This window comes from Canis lupus, chromosome 9 (genome assembly GCF_003254725.2).
Source record: "Canis lupus dingo isolate Sandy chromosome 9, ASM325472v2, whole genome shotgun sequence".
Classification (NCBI taxonomy): domain Eukaryota; kingdom Metazoa; phylum Chordata; class Mammalia; order Carnivora; family Canidae; genus Canis; species Canis lupus.
The window spans coordinates 38,309,672-38,334,632 of record NC_064251.1 but is presented as its reverse complement, the minus strand read 5'-3'; the positions used below and the strand labels follow the sequence as shown (position 1 = coordinate 38,334,632).

The window sequence follows — 24,961 nt, the reverse complement described above, 5'->3', positions numbered from 1 at the left end:
GCTTCTATTATATATCTGTGCTGACAGGCACTTTTAAGGAAAGTATTGTTAAAAAAAAAAAAAAAAAGTATTGTAGACCAATAGAGTAGGACAGCATCTGCAGTGTTTAGGTGGGTGCCTACTTGCTACAAAGTAGCAAGTCTCTTCCAACTTCTTGTCTCAGTTTCCTCTTTTCTAATTACAGGAGGACTATTGTGAATCCAAGAGTAATTAACAAACATAGTGAAGCATCCTATGAAAGTTATCAAAGGCATAGTATTAATTTACAAATTTGCCTCTGTTTACTTGTGTTGCAGAAGTTTTGTTTTTAAATGTTTTTTTTTTCAGTAATCTCTACATCCACTGTGGAATTTGAACCCACAACCTGGAGACCAAGAGTCACATGTTCCACGGCCGGAGCCATCCAGGCATCCCAAAAGTTTTGTTTTGAATTACCAGTGCAGACATAGCAGAAATACATCAAACATAAGATTTAGTTGTTTTAAAATCGTAGGGAAAGTGGGGAAATGGTGACATTTGTATTAATGAATTTACAGTTCAGATAATTGACTAAGTTATGTCAAAGAACTGGCATTGTGAAAGCCAGCTGCAGAACTCTGTGATCTGATACCTCTCTTAAATGCTGTGAACAGGTTCAGGTGTAGATCACTATGTAACATTCTTTTTCCTTTTCAATCAATGACTAGGAAAATTTTTTTAACCTGTCACACAGACTGGTTTAACAGGTCTGGGGCTAGTGTTTTTCTTTCTTGAAAAAAATTTTTCTTTGATAGCTAATATTCTTTTTTTTTTTTAAGATTTTACTTATTTATTCATAAGAGACACAGTGATATAGGCAGAGGGAGAAGCAAGCTCCATGCAGGGAACCCGATGTGGGACTTGATCCTGGGACTCTGGGATCATGCCCTGAGCCAAGGGCAGATGCTCAACCGCTGAGCCACCCAGGCATCCCTGATAGTTAATATTCTAATAGTCTTCATTGAAGAAAGAAGTAAAATAAAAATTATTAGAATTAGACATTGATTATTTTTAAAAATATTTTATTTATTTATTTGAGTGAGAGAGAAAAAAACACATGCATGGAGGTGGGGGTGTGGGGTCAGAGGAAGAGGGAGAATCCCAAACAGATTCCCTACTGAGTGTGGACCGCAACATGGGGCTTGAACTCATGACTCTGAGATCCAGACCTGAGGTGAGATCAAGAGTCTGACGCTTAATGGACTGAGCCACCCAGGCGCCCCTGGAATTTAGTATTTCTAATTGGAAGAGTCTTTTTAACAATTTAGAAAAAAAATCTAACACAATCTTAAAGGTTAAGAATGATAGTAACTATGCATCAAGTACCTTTCCAAACTCTTAAAAAAAATTTCTATACTGGGGCACCTGAGTGGCTCAGGTTAAGTATCTGACTCTTGATTTCAGCTCAGGTCATGATCTCAGGGTTCTGGGATTAAGCCCTATTTCAGGCTCCATGTTCAGTGGGGACTCCCCGCTTGAGGATTTTCTCTGCTCCTTCCCTCGTTCCTGCCCTTGTGTGTGCGCGCTCTCTCTCTCTTTCTCTTTCTCTCTTAAATAAATTTTTTTTAAATGCAAATATATTTTTATTTTTTAGATTTTATTTATTTATTTGACAGTAAGGGAGTGAGAGTGTAAGCAGGGGGAATGGCATCCAGAGGGAAGGGGAGAAGCCCACTTCCTGCTGAGCAGAGATCCCCATAATAGGGCTCCATCCTAGGACCCTGGGATTATGACTTAAGCTAAAGGCAGATGCTTGCGGCTGAACCACCCAGGCGCCCAAATAAATAAATCTTTAAAAAAATTTCTGTACCTATTGAGGTGACTAACATTTTTAAAGGAAGTCTACATTAATCTTACACTTTAACAGATTATTGCTTAACTAGTTTTTTGTTCCATTAATTCTATAATTTAGTATTCACTACTTCAATTTAATAGACTATATGAAAATGATATTGAATAGGTAAGAAACTATGACAAATAGTTTCATAAGGACATTGCCTGAACACAAGGGATATGGATCTGACTGATAGTACATAAGTTCTTATGAGTTCAACCAATCAGTCTTAGATTATATATACTCTGAGGATACAGTTCTCTTATCAATTTGTTATTAAAGCTACCATAAAGCCATCTAATCTCCGGATGTTTAAGGAAGAAAGGGAAAGGTGCCTTCAGCAACAAGATGTTAAGTGCCTCACCCAAAGGTTTGTGGTCCCAGTTGATTTTGCCTCCCAATGATATTATTTGGGACTTAGGATCATTCCATCCTTTCAGCCTGCCAATCTCACCCTTCTTTATAGAAGGAACCAAAGTAGTGTTTACCACCATATGACATTAGGAATTGAAATTGCCTGGCAGTACTGGTTATAAATTACATCCCAGACAGAATAACTTGTATACATAATTTTCACCTTTTATTTTATTTATTTATTTATTTATTTTTAAAGATTTGTTTATTTATTTATGATAGACATAGAGAAAGAGGCAGAGACACAGGCAGAGGGAGAAGCAGGCTCCATGCTGGGAGTCCGACATGGGACTCGATCCCGGGACTCCAGCATCGCACCCTGGGCCAAAGGCAGGCGCTAAACCGCTGAGCCACCCAGGGATCCCCAATTTTCACCTTTAAATGATAATATGTAAGTTTGAAAATTCTGAGTGAATTCATGAAGTTAAATTTGAAAAGCAGACTTAGTTTTGGAGAACTGTTTTCAGGAAAATACAAGGTTTCATTTACAAATATTTGATTATCTCCTATGATAGAAATAGAGTGTACACTTGCTAATGAAGTTCCTAAAAATTACTTTCTGTTTTTGTAGACAGCTTTCAAATCTGTCCTTAGTCATGTAAATTGACACTGAGTTGTTTATATTTTGTGCTTTTAGTGATACTTGTGGCCCTGACAAAATAAACCATATAATTTCCCTTTGATTCCATCTCATAAAGTCTAAGAACTTAATAGAGTGTATAACTGTTAGGATGTACCTTAGATTTTTTTTTTTTTTTAAAGTATGCTTCAGGGATGCCTGGGTGGGTCAGCGGTTTAGTGCCTGCCTTTGGCTCAGGCCTGATCCTAGAGTCCCAGGATCAAGTCTCATGTCGGGCTCCCTGTATGGAGCCTGCTTCTCCCTCTGCCTCTCTCTCACGCTTTCTCTCTGTCTCTCATGAATAAATAAATAAAAATATTTAAAATTAAGTATGCTCCATGCCCCGTATGGAGGCCAACATGGGGATTGAACTCATTACCCTGAGACTTGAGCTGAGATCAAGAGTTAGATGCTTAACCAACCGAGCCATCCAGGCACACCTACCTTAGGAATTTTCTAGTCCAGTTTTCCACTCATTATGACAATATTTTATCTGATACTCCTGTTGAAAACTCCCCAATTATAGGCAGTTCATCATCTGACCTAATAAATCACAGGGCAACTAATTTTTCAGAGTTATTCATTTTTTTCAACTTAAAACTATTTCCCTAAAACCAAATAAGATGCTGTAATTCCTGGGTGCCTGGATGGCCCCTTCAGTTAAGTGTCTGCCTTCGGCTCAGTCATGATCTCATAGTTTTGGGATGTAGCCCTGTGTTGGACTCCCTGCTCAGCAAGGGGTCTGCTGTTCCCTCTCCCTCTGCTGCTCTCCACTATGCTTGCGCATGTTCTCTCTCTCTCTCTCTCTCAGATAAATAAATAAATAAATAAATAAATAAATAAATAAATAAATAAATTGGAGAAAAAGAAGATGATGTAATCCCAAAAGAATTAGAAATCTGTTTTAACCTGTAAATTTCTCCGTCTTTGCCAGGTAACGTAAAGTGCCATGCCTTAATACACCCAGGAGGCTTGGGGGAGAGGGGGGCAAAAATAAAGCACCCTAGCAATATTTCTTCAAGAAAGAAATTGTTCTTTGAGACTCTGGAAGGCTGCTGACATACTTCAATTATGGCTCCCCCTTTTTCTGAATGCTGTTCTGTGAAATAAGATTATGAGGATAAATTGATTCATAACCCCAGAGCTTTTTGAATTCACAAAATTACTTTTTACCTGGAGGCCTCCAAATGTCTAGGGTATAATATTTGAAATAAACATGTGGCTGTGTCTCCTAGTTTTGTAACTCCCAATGTTCATTTGAATTCCTACAGAACACTCAGCCTGCAAAGGCCTAGTGTTTACACAGCATTGTGCAGTATTGGGTGTGTATTGGAGGTGGTAGATCTAAAACAATCAGAAGAAATAATAACTTTTCTCAGCTTCTTTGAGGAGGTAACTCATAGTTAACTATACAGTAACACATACTAATAAATAAGTGAATGACATATCTCTTGTCTACTTAAATGCTCAGGCAGTTATGAAATAAGATATCAGAGTGGTATAGACTTTAGTAAAGTTTTATCTTATTTTTTTTTTTAAAGATTTTTATTTATTTATTAATGAGGGACACAGAAAGAGGCAGAGACACAGGCAGAGGGAGAAGCAGGCTCTGTGCAGAGAGCCCGACGTGGGACTTGATACCGGGTCTCCAGGATCACGCCCTGGGCCAAAGGCAGGCGCCAAACTGCTGAGCCACCCAGGCTGCCCTAAAGTATTGTATTAAACTTATTTAAAATCCTTAGTTGCTGATACATTCACATAGTTCAAAATTTTAAACACAAAGACAGTCTCCTTCCAACCTTGTCTTGTAGCCACTCAGTTGTCACCAGAGGCAAGTGTTCTTAATTTCTTAATCATTATCTGACATACTGATTTAAATATAAAGTTGTTAATTTCTTAGTAATTATCAGATATTTTATTCATGTACAAACATGCTCATCTCTTCTGTCTCCCCTCTGCTGATTATTTAATATAAATTATGCATACTTTACACACCATTCTTCACCTTTCCTCTTTTTTTTTTTTTTTAAAGATTTTATTTATTTATTCATAGAGACACACACACACACACACAGAGAGGCAGAAATACAGGCAGAGGGAGAAGCAGACTCCACGCAGAGAGCCTGACATGGGACTCGATCCAGGGTCTCCAGGATCATGCCCTGGGCTGCAGGCGGCACTAAACCACTGCGCCACCGGGGCTGCCCCACCTTTCCTGTCTTAACATAGGATGAACTTTTTACTTTTTTATTTTCATCAAAGTTATACATGCACATAGTTTAAAAAGTCCTATTGTTTTACAAAGTGTATTACAATAAAACAGCATTCCGTCACTCCTTCCCCCTTTCATTAATTTTAGCTGACATATTACTATATCCTTTTGTCTCTACATAACATTATCTTACTACCTCTCGATTATTCATTTTTAGGCATTTGTTATTGATGTCTTACTATAGAAGATGAGTGTTTGACTGTTTTTTTTTTTAATATTTTATTTATTTATTCATGAGAGATAGAGAGAGGCAGAGACACAGGCAGAGGGAGAAGCAGGCTCCATGCGGGGAGCCCCATGTGGGACTCAATCCTGGGACTCCCAAGATCACATCCTGGGCCGAAGGCAGGAGCTAAACCGCTGAGCCACCCAGGGATCCCTTGACTCTGTTTTTTAACTGCATCACGTCAGGGGGCAACTAATGTTAGTTTGTCCTAGTAATGGTGATATTTAAACACTTAAGGTGATCACCATTGTAAGTATCCCCCTTTAATATAGTAGTATATAAGTATCCCCTTTTATAGTAATTAATATGTAATCTGTGAGGTATTTTTTTTTCCATTTTTCTTGTGGTAAAATACATATAAAATATACCATCTTGACCATTTAAAGGCATACAGTTCAATATTAAGTACATTTATAACCATGCATACCCATTAGTACCACCCATCCCCAAAACTTTTTTCATCTTGTGAAACTGAACTTCTATACCTACTAAACAATGGTTCTCCATTCTCAGCTCCCCATAACCCCTGCCAAACACCATTGTACTTCTGGTTTATATGATTTGACTAAGTACCTCATGTAAGTAGAATCATATAGCATTTGTCTTTTTTGTCACTGACTTATTTCACGTAGCATAATGTCCTCAAGGTTCATTCATATTGGAGCATATTGCAGAATTTCCTTCCTTTTTTAAGGCTGAATAACATTTAGCTGTATGCGTATGCCACATTTTGCTTATCCATTCATCCGTCATCCCACTGAGCTTTTCCCATGTATAAGCTATTGTGAATAATGCTGCTAAGAACATGGATGTAAAAATATATCTTTGAGAGCCTGTATTCATTTTTTTTGGGTATATATCCAAAAGTGGAATAGTTGGATTATATGGTAATTCTATTTTTAATTTTTTAAGGAACCACCATTACTCTTTTCTTCAGGGGCTATACCAGGTTACATTCCCACTGATAGTGCCCAAGGGTTCCAGTTTCTCCACATCCATGCCAACGCTTGTTTTCTGTTTTGTTTTTGTTTTCTGTTTTTGTTTTTGTTTTTGTTTTGATGTAGCCATCCTGGTTGGTATGGGTTGGTATCTTATTATTTTGATTTGCATCTCCCTAATGATTAGTGATGTTGAGTATATTGATCTGCTTATTAGCCACTCATACATCTTCTTTGGAGAAATTTTTTTGGGGGATGGGGCAGAGACATAGGCAGAGGGAGAAGCAGGCTCCATGCAGGAAGCCCGAAGTGGGACTCGATCCCAGGACTCTGGGATCATGCCCTGAGCCAAAGGCAGATGCTCAATCACTAAGCCACCCAGGTGTCCCGGAGAAATTTCATTTTAAGTCCTTTGCCCATTTTTTTTTTAAAGATTTTTGTTTATTTATTAATGAGAGACACAGAAAGAGGCAGAGACACAGGCAGAGGGAGAAGCAGGCTCTGTGCAGAGAGCCCGACGTGGGACTTGATCCTGGGACTCCAGGATCAGGTCCTGGGCCAAAGGCAGACGCTTCACTGCTGAACCACCCAGGCGTCCCATCCTTGCCCATTTTTGAATTGGGTTGGTTCTTATTGAGTTTTAACAGTTTTTTATGTATTCTGGATATTAATCTCTTTTTTTTTTTTTTTAAAGATTTATTTATTTATTCATTCAGAGAGAGTGTGAGAGAGGCAGAGACACAGGCAGAGGGAGAAGCAGGCTCCATGCAGGAAGCCCGATGTGGGACTCGATCCTGGGTCTCCAGGATCACACCCAGGGCTGCAGGCGGCACTAAACCGCTGCGCCACCAGGGCTGCCCTGGATATTAATCTCTTAACAGATACATGATTTGCAAGTATTTTCTCCCATTCTTTGGGTTGCATTTTTACTCTATTGATAGGGTCTTTTGAAGTGCAGTTTTCTTAATTTTCAAGAAGTCCAATTTGTCTATTTTTTCTATTGTTAAGGTAGCTCTTGGTGTCATATCCAAGAAAAAATTTTCCAAATCCAATGTTACAAACCTTTTGTCCTATGTTTCTTCTAAGAGTTTTATTAGTTTAGGTTTTATACTTAAAGACTTGACGCATTTTTAGTTAACTTTTTAATGTGGTGTTAGGGAAGAGTCCAACTTTGTATGTGGAGATCCCGTTTTCCTAGCACCATTTTTTGAAAAAGCTGTCCTTTCTTCATTAAGTGGTCTTAGCACCCTTGTCAAATATCATTTGACCATATACAAGAGGGTTTATTTCTGGGCTCTGTTTTTTTAATTGAAGTATAATTAACATAAAATGTTATATTAGTTTAGGTATATAATTCAATTCTAAGCATTACTTAGTGCTCATCACAAGTGTACTCTTAATCCCCTTCAACCTACTTCATTCTTACACCCTCCCACCTCCCCTCTGACAACCACCAGCTTGTTGTCTGTGGTTGAGAATCTGTTTTATTATTTGTCTCTTATTAAAAAAAGATTTATTCATTTATTTTTAGAGTTATGAACAAGCAAGCATGAGTGGGGGGAAGAGTAGAGGGAGAGAATCATCGAGAGGACTCTGTGCCAAGCCCAGAGCCTTATGTGGGCTTGATTTCAGGACCTGAGCTGAAACTAAGAGTCAGATGCTCAACTGACTGAGCTATCCAGGAGCCCCTATTTGTCTCTTTTTAAAATTCATTTGCTATGTTTCTTAAATTCTGCATATGAATGGAATCATATGGTATTTGTCTTTCTCTGACTTTATTTTACTTAGTGTTATACCCTCGAGGTTCATCCTGTTATTGCAAATGGCAAGATCCCATTCTTTTTGGGCTCTCTGTTCTGTTTCCCTGTTCTGTATATCTGTCTTTATACCAATACTGCAGCTTTGTGGTAAGTTTTAAAATCAGGAAGCATGAGTCTTCCAGTTATGTTCTTTTCAAGATTTCTCTGGCTATCTGGGGGTCCTTGGGATTCCATATGAATTTTAGGACAGGCTTTTCTGTTTCTGCAAAAAACATTTCTACATATAAAGTCATGTCACCTGCCCTACCACCCCCCGATTTTTAACATTTTCTGTTTCCATGTAATCTCTTTATCTAGTTGCATTTTTTCCCTTTCTTTCATGTTGGAGGTTTTACTCAGACATCTAGTAACTTTTAATTGTCTCCTTAATTTTAACAGGGGGCAATTGAAAAGCTAATTCAAGGTTATGAGAATATGAATGAGGCTGGTTGACCTACAAAGAAGTTAGGGTGATCTGGTGGGGCATCTTAGTTAGCAAACTCCAGTGTTACCATTTGAAGTTTTTTCCCTTGGTCTAGTTAGATTCTGCAAAGAAGGATCTTCTAATTTCTCTCCTGGTTGGTGAAAATTGGGGAAAGAAGGCTGGGAGCTATTACTCAATATGCTTACTTAATTTTTCCATTTTCAACATGGTATTATCCTCTTTACTGTTTCTGGTATCCCCCAGTCTAGAAACCTCATGTTTAACCCTCTCCAGAGAATAAATCTCCAGTCTTTTATCAGGACATTAGAGCAGCAGGCACCTGGGTTAACTAGTTGGGAAGAAAATCAAGGATCTGAAGCCTCTGAAATAGAATTTCAACCAGATCCTCTTTATCTCCATCATTCACTTCCATGTTCTGAACATTTTGAAGATTCTTTGGTATAAAGTATATTGATTCTGAGTTTACCACAGATGGCTTATGATTCGGTTTCCCAGATTTGGGTAGTCGTTTATCATGTTTCTACCTGCTTTCTAAGAAAATTACCTTGCTGTTGTCTCCCCTGACTTTCTTTTGTGGGGGTGGGGGAGATGAGGGTCTTTTGTGGGTTATATCTTTAAAAAAAATTCCTTTACTTTTGTTTTTTCAGTAGGATTTTAGGCAGAAGCAAAATGGATATGTGTTCAGAGCACCTGGGTGGCTCAGTGGTTGAGCGCCTGCCTTTGGCTCAGGTCGGGATCCCGAGGTCCTGGGATCAAGTCCCGCGTGAGGCTTCCTGCAGGGAGCCTGCTTCTCCCTCTGCCTATGTCTCTGCCTCTCTCTCTCTGTTTCTCATGAATAAATATATAAATTTTTTTAAAAAGATTTTATTTATTTATTTATTCATTCATTCACTCATTCATTCATGAGACACCAGAAAGGCAGGCGCTCAACCACTGGGCCACCCAGGCATCCCAATAGATAAAATCAATATTTATTTATTTTATTTATTAGATTTTGTTTATTTATTCATGAGACACACACACACACACACACACACACACACAGGCAGAGACACGGGCAGAGGGAGAAGCAGGCTCCTCACAGGGAGCCCGATGCGGGACTCGATCCCGGGACTCCAGGATCACGCCCTGGGCCGAAGGCAGGCGCCAAACTGCTGAGCCACTCAGGAATCCCCTAAATAAAATCTTTTAATAAAAAAATAGATATGTGTTCAACCCATTGTCTTTATCCAGAAGTTTGGCAAGGCTTCTTTATTTATATTTTTAAAGATTTTATTTATTGATTGATGAGAGACACAGAGAGAGAGGCAGAGACACAGGCAGAGGGAGAAGCAGACTCCATGCAGGGAGCCCGATGTGGGGCTCGATCCCTGAACTCCAGGATCACGCCGTGAGCCAAAGGTAGACACCTAACCACCGAGCCACCCAGGTGTCCCTGGCAAGGCTTCTTTAAATATTTCTTGGAAGATGCAGAAGCTTTCACCAGCTTTATCCTTGAAAAATATTCTATATCCCTGGACTGAGAAATGAGGAATAGAATAGACAATTACGCAATGTTATGTTTTCTGACTACTGTACCCTAAAGAAGTATAGTCTTGTTTTACAAAACAAAAACAAAAACAACATAACAAGTCTCCAGCTGGGTCTTGAAGGAAATTACCTCAAACTCTTGAAGCCATTCAGGTCTCATATTTCTCATAAATCATTGTATTCTATAGCCTGAGTGTTTACTCTGTGGCTTCTTCTACATGGAATGCTTCTTGCTCTTGGTCCTTGTTTATATACTGGTTTTTCATTGTTAAATTTTTTTTTTTTTTTAAGGTATTTATTTATTTATTTGTGATAGTCACAGAGAGAGAGAGAGGCAGAGACACAGGCAGAGGGAGAAGCAGGCTCCATGCACCGGGAGCCCGACGTGGGATTCGATCCCGGGTCTCCAGGATCGCGCCCTGGGCCAAAGGCAGGCGCCAAACCGCTGCGCCATCCAGGGATCCCTGGTTTTTCATTGTTAATGTCTTCTCACTCCGGGAACTCCTTGATCCCTTTCCTCACCAGTACTACCTCCAAGTCTGGATAAAGTACTTTTCTTTTTTGTGTTTCTACATCTAGCAATTATTATACTACTATAAATTTATGTTTCTTTATGTATCTATAGCATCTTAGCCAGGGACCAAATCATTTTTATTCCATCTCACTATTTGGGACACAAGTACTTGTTTTTTAAAAAATTAAAAAACAACAACAAAAAAAAAACCTAACTCTCTCATGGATACTAAATTAATACTAAAATCCATTTAAAAGTTCGTCAGTAAAATGACAAAAATGAAAAAGTCATAATTGATGATTTCTTTTGAAGAAATTTAAATGAAGTTACTATCACTTAAAAGGCAACGATGTGTGGTTACTTTTATCAGTGACTAAGAAAACGAATTGCTGCTTCTTCATTAGAATCACTTGGGAAATACTGTCACTTGAGTTCAAGGGAAACATCCTAAGTAAGTTTGGTAAAATCTGTTCTGTTTTAGAGAAATATCCCTGGGTGAAATGCAGACTGACTTTTATTTTTTTATTTTTTATTTTTTAAAAGATTTTGTTTATTCATGACAGACACAGAGAGAGAGAGGGAGAGGCAGAGACACAGGCAGAGGGAGAAGCAGGCTCCATGCAGGGAGCCTGACGTGGGACTTGATCCTGGGTCTCCAGGATCATGTCTCAGGCGAAGGCGGCGCTAAACCGCTAGGCCACCAGGGCTGCCCAAGGCTGACTTTTAAATAAGTGAATTAGCTATAACTAGCTTTATCCCATTTTCAGGCACATAGAGTATAGTTTGGGAGCCTTCTGCAAATATTTTGAAGGGTTTCCAAATAAAAGTTCAAGAACATTTTAACACTTTTTTTTAATAGGAGAGAATTTGACAATGCCAACAATTTGGTCTAATGAAGAAATATTTTTAAAGATTTTATTTATTTATTCATATTTATTTATTCATGAGAAACATGCACACAGAGAGGCAGAGACAAGAGACAGAGGGAGAAGCAGGCTCTATGCAGGGAGCCCGATGGGGTATTCAATCCCGGGACCATGGGATCCCTCCCTGAGCCAAAGGCAGATGCTCAACCGCTGAGCCACCCAGGCGTCCAGAAGAAGATTTTTCTTTGGATAAACAATATACTACCACTCTATCTGGGGGGAGGCCTTCTTTTGGAGTTGGTAAGAGAGCAACAATATGAGCCTTCCTCAGAAGTCACTTGCATTGTTTTTTTTCTTTTTAGAGAAGAGGATCTTAACCTGATTCCTGGCAAGGCTTTGGGAGTCCTAAACTTGTATGTGAGCAGAATTTTGGGTGAAGGTGAATTTTTGTCAAGAAAGTCCATAGCTTTTATAAGATTCCTTTTTTCTTTTTAAAGATTTTATTTACTTATTCATGAGAGACACACAGATCGAGAGAGGCAGAGACACAGGCAGAGGGAGAAGCAGGCTCCACGCAGGGAGCCTGACGTGGGACTCAATCCCAGGTCTCCAGGATCAGGCCCTGGGCTGAAGGCGGCATAAACCGTTGAGCCATCCGGGCTGCCCCTTTATCAGATTCCTAATAGTGTCTTGACCTAAGGAAGTTTAAGAACCGTTGGTTTATATATTAAATTACTGTGTTGCTCTCTAGTGAGAGTATAAAGTGGAGGAGGCAAGACAGGATTAATTGTGACTCAAGACTTTTTTGAAGTATGTTTAACTGGTACAAAAATTCACAGAACAGTATTCATTCTCATGAAGTGTGGTATACTCTTAACATTTTCTGTTCTATTTCATTTTTAATGACTTTTTTTTTTTTTTTTAATAAGCTATGCTCAAGGTGGGGCTTAAACTCATGACCCCAACATCAAGAGTGGAATGCTCTACTGACTGTACCAGCCAGGCACCACTTCATTTTTATTTTATTTTATTTTATTTTATTTTATTTTATTTTATTTTATTTTATTTTAATTAATTAATTTATTTATTGTTTTTGTTTTTAAAGATTTTATTTATTTATTCATGAGAGACACAGAGAGAGAGAGAGAGAGGCAGAGACACAGGCAGAGGGAGAAGCAGGCTCCATGCAGGGAGCCTGACGTGGGACTCGATCCCAGGTCTCCAGGATCATGCCCTGGGCTGAAGGTGGCGCAAAACCGCTGAGCCACCTGGGCTGCCCGCCCCTTCATTTTTAAATTGTTGGTTGTAACTCTCTAAATTTATTTCGTAGTATTCTTCATGGTGGTAACCCATAAACAGTGGTCTAGTATATAGCTTACAGAATACTTTTCATTTGTTGTCAGTCTTCACAGCAATCCCCCGAGGTAATATATGACCCTTTTATTTTTGCAGATGACGAGGCTCAGAGATGTTAAGTGACTTGTTCATGTTTGCACTGCCAATATTTGGCAGAGTCAGAATTTGATCTTGAGTCCTAGGTTTTGACTCCACCTCCACGGCACCTTTGGTTGCAACTGATTCAAACCACTTCCCTTTTCTTCCTCTTCTCACAGCCTCTTCCCTACCACAATTGTAGGGAATAATGCTAGTTTAGACTACATAATTGGGTAAATCCAGCTTCCGCAGCACTGCCCCAATCCTGTCATTTGTTATTTGAGGTCTTCTCTTAGAAGTTCTGGATTTTTTCTCCACCCTGGATATTTGTCAGTGTCAGCCAACAGTGAAACTTGATATTCAGATCTCTGGGTCTCCAGCTGTGATTCTGATTCAGTAGATCTGGGGATTTAGACATACATGTTTTAAAAAATGACAATAGGGGGCATCCTGGGTGGCTCAGCGGTTTAGCGCTGCCTTCGGCCCAGGGCGTGATCCCTGCATTTGATCATAGGCCTCAGGCTTGGCAGTCTGTGTTCTCCCTCCAGAAAGGCCTGTGCTACTTGCATCCCATTTGGTCTCCTCCACTGGCTATTCCTCACATAGCTTAAGGAAATGCCAGGGGTGGCTGGCCTCCACTTTGAGCCACCCTATTGCCATTTTTTTTTTTTTTAAGATTTTATTTATATTCATGAGAGACAGAAAGAGACAGAGGCAGAGGGAGAAGCAGGCTCCATGTAGGGAGCCTGAAGTGGGACTTGATCCCGGGTCAAACCATTACAAACACAAGTACCCTCACCTCAGAGACATGAGCTTTACTGGCCTGTCTATAGCTACTTTGGAAGAGTTTAAGGAAATGAATAAAGGCTTGTGGAAGAAACTGCAGCAGGAATTTGCCCCCAGGGGATACCTGGGTGGCTCAGCGGTTGGGCATCTGCCTTTGGCTCAGGGTGTGATCCCAGAGTCCCAGGATTGAGTCCTACATTGGGCTTCCTATGGAGCCTGCTTCTCCCTCTGCCTGTGTCTCTGCCTCTCTCTCTCTCTGTGTCTTTCGTGAATAGATAAATAAAATCTTAAAAAAAAAAAAAAAAAGGAATTTGCCCCCCAGGAATTACGAGGAGAAGCAGAAGGCATGGGCTCAGTCCTTATCTCGCCCATGCTCCTGAGTGGAGTCTTCTAGTTGCCATCATAAATAAAAACTGCCTGATTCCCACCCACCCGACCCCCTAAAAAAGCTCCATAGTCCTGAAACTAATAATAATATTGTGTGTCAGGTATACTAAAATTTTTTTTAATTTAAATAAATAAATAGCTCCATAGGTGATTGTGGGTTTTTTTTTTTTTTTTTTTTTTTTTTAAGATTTTATTTATTCATGAGAGACACAGAGAGAGAGGCAGAGACACAGGCAGAGGGAGAAGCAGGCTCCCTGCAAGGACATGGGACTTGATCCCGGGACTCCAGGATCATGCCCCGGGGCAAAGGCAGGAGCTAAACCGCTGAGCCACCCAGGGATCCCTCTCCATAGGTGATTGTTATACATAATCAAAGTTGAGAATTTTTACCCTACATACATATAAATTGTTGAGCATGGAAGGAAACCTAGGATTTGGAAAACAATGAGAGACTCCTTGATCCCTTAGAGTTTTAGGGACTTAATTTAATGCAAAATCTGTCCCCTTCCTGGCTTCCAGCCTTGTGTGTGGGTATAACCATTTGGAGATATAATCGGAGTCTAACTGAATTGTAGGGGTTCTAGTGGTTCTCTTCTCCCCACTGCTTTTTTGATGAAATGCTGGATATCATAGGGTTGGAATATGTTCACTGAAGTATAAAGTTGGAAAAGGCACCTTGTGAAATGGTAAGCTTGGATTATTTAATACTCTGATGAGAAATAAAATCTTTGAATGTGTAATGCTTTTGATTTATAGATTAGAACAAATAATAAACAGCTGAACCTTATGCTTCAAGTTAAATAATAAATTTGATAAGAAAATTGATACTTTTGAAAAAAAGAAAATTGATACTTTGAGTATTATAATTTCGTATTTTGCTGAGCAAAACAGAAATTGCTAAAATTGGATTTCGTAAAAAAAATGCTTCAAATCTCTCTTTCTCTCTTTAGTTCTTTTTGGAGGTGGATATCTGCTCAGACAGTGAGAATTATAAGAGGTCAGTTACAAATAATGTTCTTTTATGTTTACAGTATGATGAAAATTTTATGTTCATGTGCTAAAATATTAAACCATAGACTTTTATGGTAAAAGTTGCCTTTTACAAAAGAACACAGGCAGATATAGGGGATAACCTGAAGTGGATGGTCTGACAATGATAGTATTCCAGCCCCTACCCCCTCCTTCTCTTTAATACAGGACTAGAATCAATGGAAATGGGACAGGCTGAAAAGTAGCTTCTAGAATTTCTGGACAGCTACTCAGTGATTTTCCATACATGACCTCTCTTTTCTGGTGGTTTGTGGGCTTGTGCCTGGGGATGCCATTCAGTAGAATTGCTGGTTGGTAGATAGGCTCTTTAACTGCTGACAACTGAGCTGCTTCCAATCTTTGCAACACTTCAGGGGAGGCTGCCTTCATGTTCTTCTTAGCCAGGAAAGAAGAATTTGAAGTTGACCTTAAGAAGCCTCTCATTTATTGATCCATTTCTTTTCCTTCTCCCATGGAATCAGAGAAGGGCTCTTTTCTCATGAATTTTATTTTTTTGTGTAGTCATTTAATTTTGGTCAGACTATAAACTAGAACATGCCCCCGAGTGCCTTATTTATTTCTCCTGTGAAGAAGGCAGCCTGTGTTTTCTGTGTTGAGATGGAATTTGGAATTTTGCAGGGGGAGAGGGTCTCATTATTTTTTAAAACTTGATTATTTACTGCTCTAAAATATGAAGTAGTCTTTTTTGTTGCTGTATCTTTTGATGTTCTTCAAAGGGGTCAATCTGTTAGAACTTTCCTTCCTTCCCTTACTTTCTCCTTTTCTCACTTTTTCCTTTCTTCCTTTTTTTCTTTCTTTTTTTTAAATTTCTTTTTTAAGGATTTTATTTATTTATTCATGAGAGACACAGAGAGAGAGGAAGAGACACAGGCAGAGGGAGAAGCAGGCTCCATGCAGGGAGCCCAATGTGGGACTTGCATCGGGACTTCAGGATCACACCCTGGGCCGAAGGCAGGTGCTAGACCACTGGGCCACTCAGGGATCCCTGCTTTTTTTCTTTTTAAATGATTTGGTTTTCTTTTAGATTTCTGGAAGTAACTATCTTAATAAAATTTGGAGACATTTAAAAATCATTTTAAAGAAATCTAATATTCCAAGGGAGACGTGTATAGTAAATTTAGATGTCAGTTTTTTCCTGTTGCATGCTATTTATATGATTCTAGTTTTTTTTTTTTCCTTAAAGATTTTATTTATTTATTTGAGAGCGAGCGAGCGAGAGAGAGAGAGAGCTAGAGAGTACAAGCAGGGGGGAGCACTAAGCAGGTAGCCCAATGCGGATCTTTATCTGAGGACACTGGGATCATGACCTTAGCCAAAGACAGACACTTAACCAACTGAGCCATCTAGGTATCTCCTGATTCTAGTTTTTTTTTTTTTTTTTAATTTTTATTTATTTATGATAGAGAGAGAGAGAGAGAGAGAGGCAGAGACACAGGCAGAGGGAGAAGCAGGCTCCATGCACCGGGAGCCTGACGTGGGATTCGATCCCGGGTCTCCAGGATCGCGCCCTGGGTCAAAGGCAGGCGCCAAACCGCTGCGCCACCCAGGGATCCCCTGATTCTAGTTTTTAAAATAAGTTAACTTAAGTAATCTCTAACTCACTCTTAGGAAATATCTACAAGTAACTTTTTTTTTTTTAGCATTCCTGGCAATTTGTTAGTTTTATTCTTCTAGCAGAATGGTTTTCAAATTTTAGGACTTGTTAAAATATACATTACTGGGCCCCAACCTGTAGATTCTGATACAGTTAATTGCTCTGTGGTAGGGCCCAAGAATCTTTTAAAAGGTACCCCAGTGCTGCTGTTGCTGCTGCTGCTGCTGCTGCTGCTCTGAAACTACACTTTTTGAGAACCACTGATATATCGTTTACAAATACTATTTTATTTTGTCTTTGTAAATGAGTAAGCTCTGATTCACAAATCACACAAGAATAATGGTGCACATGTCATTTTAACATGTTTAATGATGATTTCCAAACATTTTAAAATCTTGATGTTTTGTTATCTTATGCCAAAGAATATTGCTCTCTACCTACTCTTACACTTCAAAGTAGTCTACAACATAATTTATCAATAAATTTTTTTTACCTATTGATATACCATCTCTTAGAGCACCTCAAAATCAAGATTGGGAATATTCCTTTCCAAATTAAAATTGTTAGGCTGCAAGCAGTTCAATTCTGAGTTGATATGTAGTTCTGAAAGTTTTTTTATAGGATTTTTTTGAATGACAGAATAAATATTGTTTCTTTTAGCCTTGGTTTTTATTGTTATTGTGGGCTTTGAACTATGTTCTGGTCTTTGTTAATTAGTTTGATAGTAGTTGGAAATATTTAATTCTGACTAATAAGGCCCTATACCTACAGAACTTACACTTAATTGAGATGACCTCTCCCTTATTTTTTTTTTAATTTTTATTTATTTATGATAGTCACAGAGAGAGAGAGAGAGGCAGAGACATAGGCAGAGGGAGAAGCAGGCTCCATGCACCGGGAGCCCGACGTGGGACTTGATCCCGGGTCTCCAGGATCGCGCCCTGGGCCAAAGGCAGGCACCAAACCGCTGCGCCACCCAGGGATCCCCCTCTCCCTTATTTTAATTATAGATTTTGAATTTGATAGATTCATTTTCTCCCTATCAATGTCAGCACATTAGAGCCAAAAGTAGACATTTTGGGGTGAATTTTTTAACAATTGTAATTGAAAAAACTCATGAGGACAAGTAAAGATTTCTTTTTCTAATTAAAAAATACCCATCTGGGGCAGCCTGGATGGCTCAGTGGTTTAGCGTCGCCTTCAGCCCAGGGCATGATCCTGGAGACCTGGGATCAAGACCCACATCAGGCTCCCTGCATAGAGCCTGCTTCTCCCGCTGCCTGTGTCTCTGCCTCTCTCTGTCTCTCTCAAGAATAAATAAATAGAATCTTAAAAAAAAATACCCATCTGGAGTTTACTTTAAAGCAGACTGTGTGTGTGTGTGTGTGTGTGTGTGTGTATTAAGGTATCACAGTCCATATATTTTATGTGTATATACTTATACAAAAATAACTTATGTAAAATTCAGAGCCTCTCACAGTATAGTGTTGGAAGGAGGTGATAGTTATGCACTTTACTCTAAATACCTTGTTTGAAATGACCACAATGCTCCCCAAATCTTTTCTCTCATTCTCCTCAGTACTGACAACTGAAGTAACAATATTATGAGCAGCTTTCACCTACTGCAAAGATTTCTCCATTATTCATAATTATCTCTTGGACGTTATCAAATTGATAGAGATTGGGAATGGCTTATAGTTTTTTGAAGGAGATTTCTTTGAGGAAGAGGGAGCTAATTTAATTTTTTAGGCATAGTTATCATGATCTAGATTTTCTTCCCTTGTAGAAAACGGAGGCCCTGAAATAGAATAATCAAAGAAACTAGTTGTCAAACTATGTTGCTTCCACATGCCAGCTGTAGTATATTAGGTGTAATCTGTGACTATCCTCTGATACAGATTATTATCCATAATCTGGTTTTCTCACTATTTTCTTCATAGCTTTGAGAGCTCATTTTGAAAGAATAATGGATGAACCATCCCCCTTGGCCAAACCTCTGGAGCTGAACCAGCACTCCCGATTCATAATTGGTTCTGTGTCTGAAGATAACTCAGAGGATGAAATTAGCAACCTGGTGAAGCTGGATCTCCTGGAGGAGAAGGAGGGCTCTCTATCACCAGCTTCTGTTGGCTCAGATACACTTTCTGACTTGGGGATCTCCAGCCTACAGGACGGCTTGGCCTTACACATGAGGTAAGACAGAAATTTAATGTTTTACTTATTTAACATGACCTATTGGTTTCATTGATTTTGTTCTGGAAAGAGCAAAAATAATTTTAGCCAAGATTGTTCCACTTTGGGCAGCCCCAGTGGCACAGCGGTTTAGCGCCGCCTGCAGCCCAGGGTGTGATCCTGGAGACCCTGGATCCAGTCCCACATCAGGCTCCCTGCATGGAGCCTGCTTCTCCCTCTGCCTGTGTCTCTGCCTCTCTCTCTCTCTCTCTCTCTCTCTCTCTCTCTCTCTCTGTCTCTCATGAATAAATAAATAAAATCTTAAAAAAAAAAAAAAAAGATTGTTCCACTTTTTCCTGCATCACTGGACTTGAAACTTTGGTGAATAAATGAGAAATGATATATTTGGCATGAAGTGTAGTTTTCAAAGTATCTTTTCCTAAATATTCCTCTCAACTTTGTCCTGTTCTTTCTACATACTAGGTCTCTTAGTGACATCTAGTCAGTGAGAATTAGGTTGAGGAATTTTGTTTTCTGTATTACTTTCATGTTGTAACTATCTTAATGATTGATAAGACTTTTGCAGGGTTGCGCAAATTTATAGTAATCTTTCTTTGAACTGCTTTACTATGTCAGAAAGGTATAATCTATTTCTGGCAGTGTCAGTCCTCAATAACAACCTGTGGCAGGAATAAAAGGTTGTTATAGACCTCTCCTTTTTCTCTAGAAATAGAATTCTTTATATGTAATCTAGAATGTCAGTAAATAGCAACACTAGATTATTCTTATTTATTGATGTTTGATTATACGACTAGTATGTGATATACTAACCTTTGGTCATTTGCTCCGCATTTCTTGGATTACAGGGTGTGGATTAGTGGTTTTTGGTTTTCACTGTACATCAGAATCACTTGATGGAGCCTTAAGAAATGAGACTCATCTTCAGAGATTCTGATTCATTTGATAATTGGCTTGGTTTGGAGCTGGGGCATTTTTCTTTTAAACTATCCGTGTGATTCTAATGTACAGCCAGGTTTGAGATGATAGGTCTAGCAGAGATAAACATTAGTTAGAGTGGCTATTGCTGTTATTATCTTGGTACTTCTATTATTAATGGATCATTAATTAAGCTCCTTTTTATATACTCAAGATGTAGACTGTATAGTAAAATCCCATTCTGCGTCTGGCTAAATGTGACTCTCCTGGGACTTTGGGGTTCTTGCTTCTGAAACATAGGGTAGTAAGTGTTGATGGTCACCCCCATTTAGCTATGTAGAGGTCAAAAGAAAAGAGTTAAGCCAGTTAATTATGTTTTATGTCACAAATTCCTAGACCTGCAGTGAACCAGAGAGATAATGTAGTCTAATGCCTTTTATTTAAGTAGATGAGAGAACTGAAGCCTAAAGAGGGGAAATAACTTGCCTAAGGGTGAATAGCTGGAAGACTGGAATTCAGAATCAAGTGCCCTGATTCCATTTCAGTAACTTTCCTACTCTACTTCCCTGACAATAAGTGTCTTAATTATATAGCTAGTTCAGACAAAGTTGGTTTTCAGAAATCAATGAACAAAGGATTTTATCTAATCTCTGGGCTTTTAAAAAGAGGAATAGAGGGCAGTATTTTGTGGCAGATAAAAGGGGTCAAGTCTTTATATAAACATTTTTTAGAACTTTATAGCTCACTTAATGGTTGACCTGAAGGCTAATACTGGTGGTGATATCTTAACCCTTCAAGGTCATTTGTAAATGTGTGGGGGTGGTGACTGGTGGGACTAGAGGGGATATATTCCAGGACCCTCAGTGGATGCCTGAAACTGCAGATAGTACCGAACCTCTATATACTATGTTTTTTCCTATACATACATAACCTATGTTAAAGTTTAATTTATAGGGATGCCATGGTGGCTCAGCAGTTAAGCATTTGCCTTCGGCTCACAGCGTGATCGCAGGATTCCAGGATCAAATCCCGCATCAGTCTCCTGGAAGGGAGCCTGCTTCTCTCTCTGTCTATGTCTCTGCCTCTCTCTCTGTGTCTTTCATAAATAAATAAAATCTTAAAATTTTTTTTAAATTTATAAATTAGGCATGGTAAAGTATTAACAGTAATAACTAATAATAAAATAGAATAGTTATAATAATATGTTATAATAAAAGTTATGTGAATGTAGTTTTCTCTCTCAAAAATCATATACCAAACTCACCCTTGTGATGATGTGAGGATAAAATGCCTACATGATGAGATGAAGTGAGGTGAATGATGTAGGCATTGTGACATAGCTTTAGGCTACTATTGACCTTCTCATGATGTGTTAGGAGAAGGATCATCTGCTTCCAGATGGCTGTTGACTGTGGGTAATGGAAACCTTGGAACATGAGACCACAGATAAGGGAGGACTACTACTGTACACTTGCATTTAAGGGACAGAGGACCAATGATTCTAAACCTTCTTCAATGTACTAGATAATCTCACATAGCCAAGAATTGTCCTCAAACTGTTGTAATGCTCCTGTTGGGAAAGACCGGGTTAAATCTAAATTCTTAAAGCCACACAGCAGCACCTTGAGAAATTTGTCCAATTTGAGACTGTGTGAAACAGACTGTCCATTTGTTGGATTAGGAAATTGCAAGTTTAGCAATGATGATATAAACACCATTATAGGAAACTAGCCAGTGATTTGCAAGGCAGCTTGTAGTTGCCAAGTTATTCCCAAAATCGATGGCTCTTATTGCAAAGACTGTGTGGTCAGTGGTATGAGTGCCTGAGAATATTTTTGCAAGCGCTTCTGTTGGAAAACTCATGCCCATAGCTTGTGGAAGAGCCATGGATTGAAGTGTGATCAGCAGTCTGAGGAGTTCCCACTTGCTTCTTAGCTATTTAATGTTTCAAAATAGAACACATGTTTTCCATTGATCCATTTCTAAGTCTTTTGTGGATATGGTATCCTTGGGGTTAATTTAAATTGAGTCAAATTTGCTTGATATTAGAGAGAACTTTGTTCTTGCACCTGCCACCAATTAGATAATGTGACCACAGAATTCATAAAAATTACCTCTTTGGACTCATTTTCTTCATCTATGAAAATGAAGATAGTGGTTCAGAAACCCTTTTTTCACTCTTTGAGCCCAGAGTTAGAGACTAGGTGAATTTAGGATTAGCTTCCTGAATGAACGATCTAATCTTTTATAGGCAATATAGATTAAAGGGGCAGCTGCATTTCTAAGAGGTGATTACTAAAGGTCATCTAAAACCAAGTAATGTGACTGCCATGGTATAGAATGAGAGTGGGCCTCTCAAGTTTAGGGCTTGGTTTTTTTATACTAAATGAAAAGCCTAATGGTCATGATGGGTAGGCAGGAATAGAAAATAGACTGTTCCAGAGATGGAGATGACTTGTATCACAAATTTTCTAGAGCATCACTGAAGGAGCATCGCTTTATGTCCGAGGGGTATCTGCCTGGCTCAGTCAGTGGAGCATGCAACTCTTGAGCTTGGAGTTGTGAGTTCAAGCCCCATGTTGGGTGTAGAGATAACTTAAAAATAAAATCAATCTAAGCTTTACAACCCAAACATTTGAAAATAATATCCTAAAAAAAGTATTGTGGAACTATATAAGCCTCATTGTAGACACCTGTGCTTTGGCTTGCTATTAATTAATTTAAGGATTTTATTTATTTATTCATGAGAGACACACAGAGAGAGAGGCAGAGACACAAGCAGAAGGAGAAGCAGGCTACCTCGGTGAGCCTGATGCAGAGCTTGATCCCAGAATCTCGGGATCATGACCTAAGCCAAAGGCAGACGCTCAACCACTGAGCCACCCAGGTGCCCATTTACTTTTTACTTTTAGATAAGATCAGCAAGGGATTGATATGTCAGCTAGGCTGATAGATTTCTGAACCTCATTATTAATATTTAATTGAATATTTGAGAAGAAAGACCATTGAAGACTATAGGCATCTTCATTTTGAGAACTTAAGCATGATTTTGTAGGATATAATAGAGCTATCTGGTTGCATGAATAATGACATCTGTTCCTTGTGGGATGCCACTTGAAGTCAGATTGTTCTGAATATTTACAATGCAGGGTAAATCCAGATCACTCCATAATCATGCTATCAACCAAACAAAGACTGTAATCAGTTTTGTCAACTAGTATACTGAATTCTGTTTGAAATCCAGTTGGAAACAGGTGAGCCTCATAGTTGGGTCTCTCTTAGGGTAGTGTGATATCTTTAAACCTTCTTTATCCTATAATTCATGTTATAGTATTTGAAACCCTATCTCAGTTTTCCCTTAAGCTTCTTAAAATAAATGGCTAAAGTATCAAATAGCCAACATTTTATACTTAGCAAGGATGTTAATGATGATTTCATTTGAGAACAATCTGTAATTCCTGTTATTTTTGTATACATAAATCCATCATATGATGCTCTATAGATGGGTTAAAGATAGCAGTTGCTTCTTTGGTAGGAGGAAGAGATTAAGTTCACTCAGGAAAGGCTCCTTGAGGTGAGTTACATTACTATCTTTTTTCTGGTCTAGAAAGAAAAGTACTGTATCAACATTTCAGAAAATTTACAATCCATATATGCGATTGCCTATGAAGTGTTATTGACTTCAGAAAAATCTAAGTATTGAGTTTTAAAGCTATTTTGTAATTAGAAATAATCTGAAAAAAAAAAAAAGAAATAATCTGTAAAGTTTGTCCAATGATACCAGTTATGAAATACGGGTAATATACTGAGTTGGGGATCATCTCCTAGATGATCCTAGAAGTAGGCTTCATGTTCAACATGGACTTATGACCTCGAGATCAAGACCTGAGCTGAGATCAACAGTTGGATGCTTAACTATCTGAGCCTAGCCAGGCACCCCCTGGTCATATACTTTAAAAAAAACACAAAGAAGGAGATGGATGGGGGGATTGATGAAATAGGTGAAGGGAATTAAGAGAAGAGTACACTTAACTGTGACGAGCACTGCATAATTAATAGAGTTATTGAATCACTGTATTGTATACCTGAAACTGAATAGAACACTACTCATTTAATTATACTGGCACTTAAAATACATATCATAGAGCTGTACGGACCTTCATCTAGGAGAAATAGCAATGAGGTGAAGTTCTGAGAGGATCTGTGAGTGGCTTTCAGCTTTTGTTCCCATTGGGTCAAGAGGGAATTTTGGAAATTTAGGGGACAAAGATAGTGAGGTAAAGCTGATCTATTGCTACTACATCCTATCTTATTTTCCTTTTTTTTTTTTTTTTAAGATTTTATTTATTTATTTGAGAGAGAGAAAAAAACATAAGCAGGGGGGAGAGGCAGAAGCAGGATCCCTGCTGAGCAGGAAACCAGACTCCGGGTTCAATCCCAGGACCCTGGGATCATGACCTGAGCTGAAAGCAGATGTTTAACCGACTGAGCCACCCATGTCGGGTTCTCTGCATGGAGCCTGCTTCTCCCTCTCCCTGTGTCTCTGCCCCTCTCTCTCTGTGTCTCTGATGAATTAAAAAAAAAGAAAAGAAAAAGAAAGAAAGAAAGTGGGAATACTTGACAAAAAAACACAGATTATGAAACCATGTATACAGGATGATCTCAGTTCAGTGGAAAGAAATGCATGTATATATATATATATATATATCTACACACACACACACACACACACACACACACACATAGATAAGGATCCAGAAGACTATACAGTGGTATTAACAGGAGTAATCTCTGGTTGGGGGATATACAAGGCTTTATTTTTGCCTTCTTATATTTTGTTTTCAGGGTTTTCTTTTTTAAAGATTATTTATTTATTTATTCATGAGAGAGACAGAGAGAGAGAGAGAGAGAGAGGTAAAGCCACAGACAGAGGGAGAAGCAAGCTCCATGCAGGGAGCCTGACATGTGGGACTCGATTTAGGGTCTCCAGGATCACACCCTGGGCTGAAGGCGGCGCTAAACCGCTGAGCCACCAGGCTGCCCTGTTTTCAGGGTTTTTTTTAACGCTTCTTTAATAAAGCATTAGAGGGCAGCCCAGGTGGCTCAGCGGTTTAGCACCGCCTTCAG

At 38.9% G+C, this 24,961-nt stretch overlaps 2 protein-coding genes across 18 annotated transcripts in view; one reads left to right on the top strand and one right to left on the bottom strand.

The window, feature by feature from the left end:
* Positions 1–21,236, bottom strand: part of C9H17orf78 (chromosome 9 C17orf78 homolog) — a 47,957-nt gene extending 26,721 nt beyond the window's left edge. The window contains exon 1 of the transcript XR_007413020.1: positions 21,099–21,236. The gene's annotated coding sequence lies outside the window, so the exon portion shown is untranslated. The remainder of the gene's footprint in view (positions 1–21,098) is intronic.
* ACACA (acetyl-CoA carboxylase alpha) overlaps positions 1–24,961 on the top strand; it is a 284,222-nt gene that overhangs the window by 45,632 nt on the left and 213,629 nt on the right. For 13 of the 17 annotated variants that reach the window (XM_025439931.3, XM_049114191.1, XM_049114189.1 and 10 more), the window contains 2 exons: positions 15,033–15,079; positions 18,667–18,919. In XM_025439931.3, the coding sequence (XP_025295716.1) occupies positions 15,033–15,079; positions 18,667–18,919 (300 nt within the window). The remainder of the gene's footprint in view (positions 1–15,032; positions 15,080–18,666; positions 18,920–24,961) is intronic. The other 4 variants (XM_049114194.1, XM_049114192.1, XM_035720961.2 and 1 more) reach the window with 1 other exon arrangement.